Below are 291 nucleotides of genomic sequence, written 5' to 3'. Positions count from 1 at the left end.
CCCCCCCCCCCCCCCCCCTAAAACATACCCCCCCCCCAGGGGCCAACCCCCCCAGCACCCCACATCTACTCCCTCACTCTGCCCCAGACCCACCTGCACCCTGGGGCAGTGAGTATCATGGGGGGGCCCAGGACCCCCATAATCTCTCTGGAGCCCCCCAAATCCCTCTGTCCCCACTCCCCCAGGTCGCCCGTGACCGGGCCGTGAAGCAGTGGAAGTTTGTGGAGGACCTGGAGAACATTGACCGGGACTATGGCTCAGGGTACCCCAATGGTAGGAGTGGCTGGGGGG

The 291-nt window shown here is 66.3% G+C and overlaps 1 protein-coding gene across 1 annotated transcript in view; it reads left to right on the top strand.

Moving 5' to 3' along the window:
* Nucleotides 1-291, top strand: part of LOC104833242 (microtubule-associated serine/threonine-protein kinase 1-like) — a 17724-nt gene that overhangs the window by 3612 nt on the left and 13821 nt on the right. Inside the window, 1 exon segment of the mRNA XM_010569820.1 lies at nt 186-273. Coding sequence (XP_010568122.1) covers nt 186-273 — 88 coding nt within the window.

Source organism: Haliaeetus leucocephalus, unplaced genomic scaffold (assembly GCF_000737465.1).
Source record: "Haliaeetus leucocephalus isolate CR32 unplaced genomic scaffold, Haliaeetus_leucocephalus-4.0 Scaffold274, whole genome shotgun sequence".
NCBI lineage: Eukaryota > Metazoa > Chordata > Aves > Accipitriformes > Accipitridae > Haliaeetus > Haliaeetus leucocephalus.
Note: the sequence above shows the minus strand (reverse complement) of the source record. Positions and strands in the feature narration are given on the sequence as shown.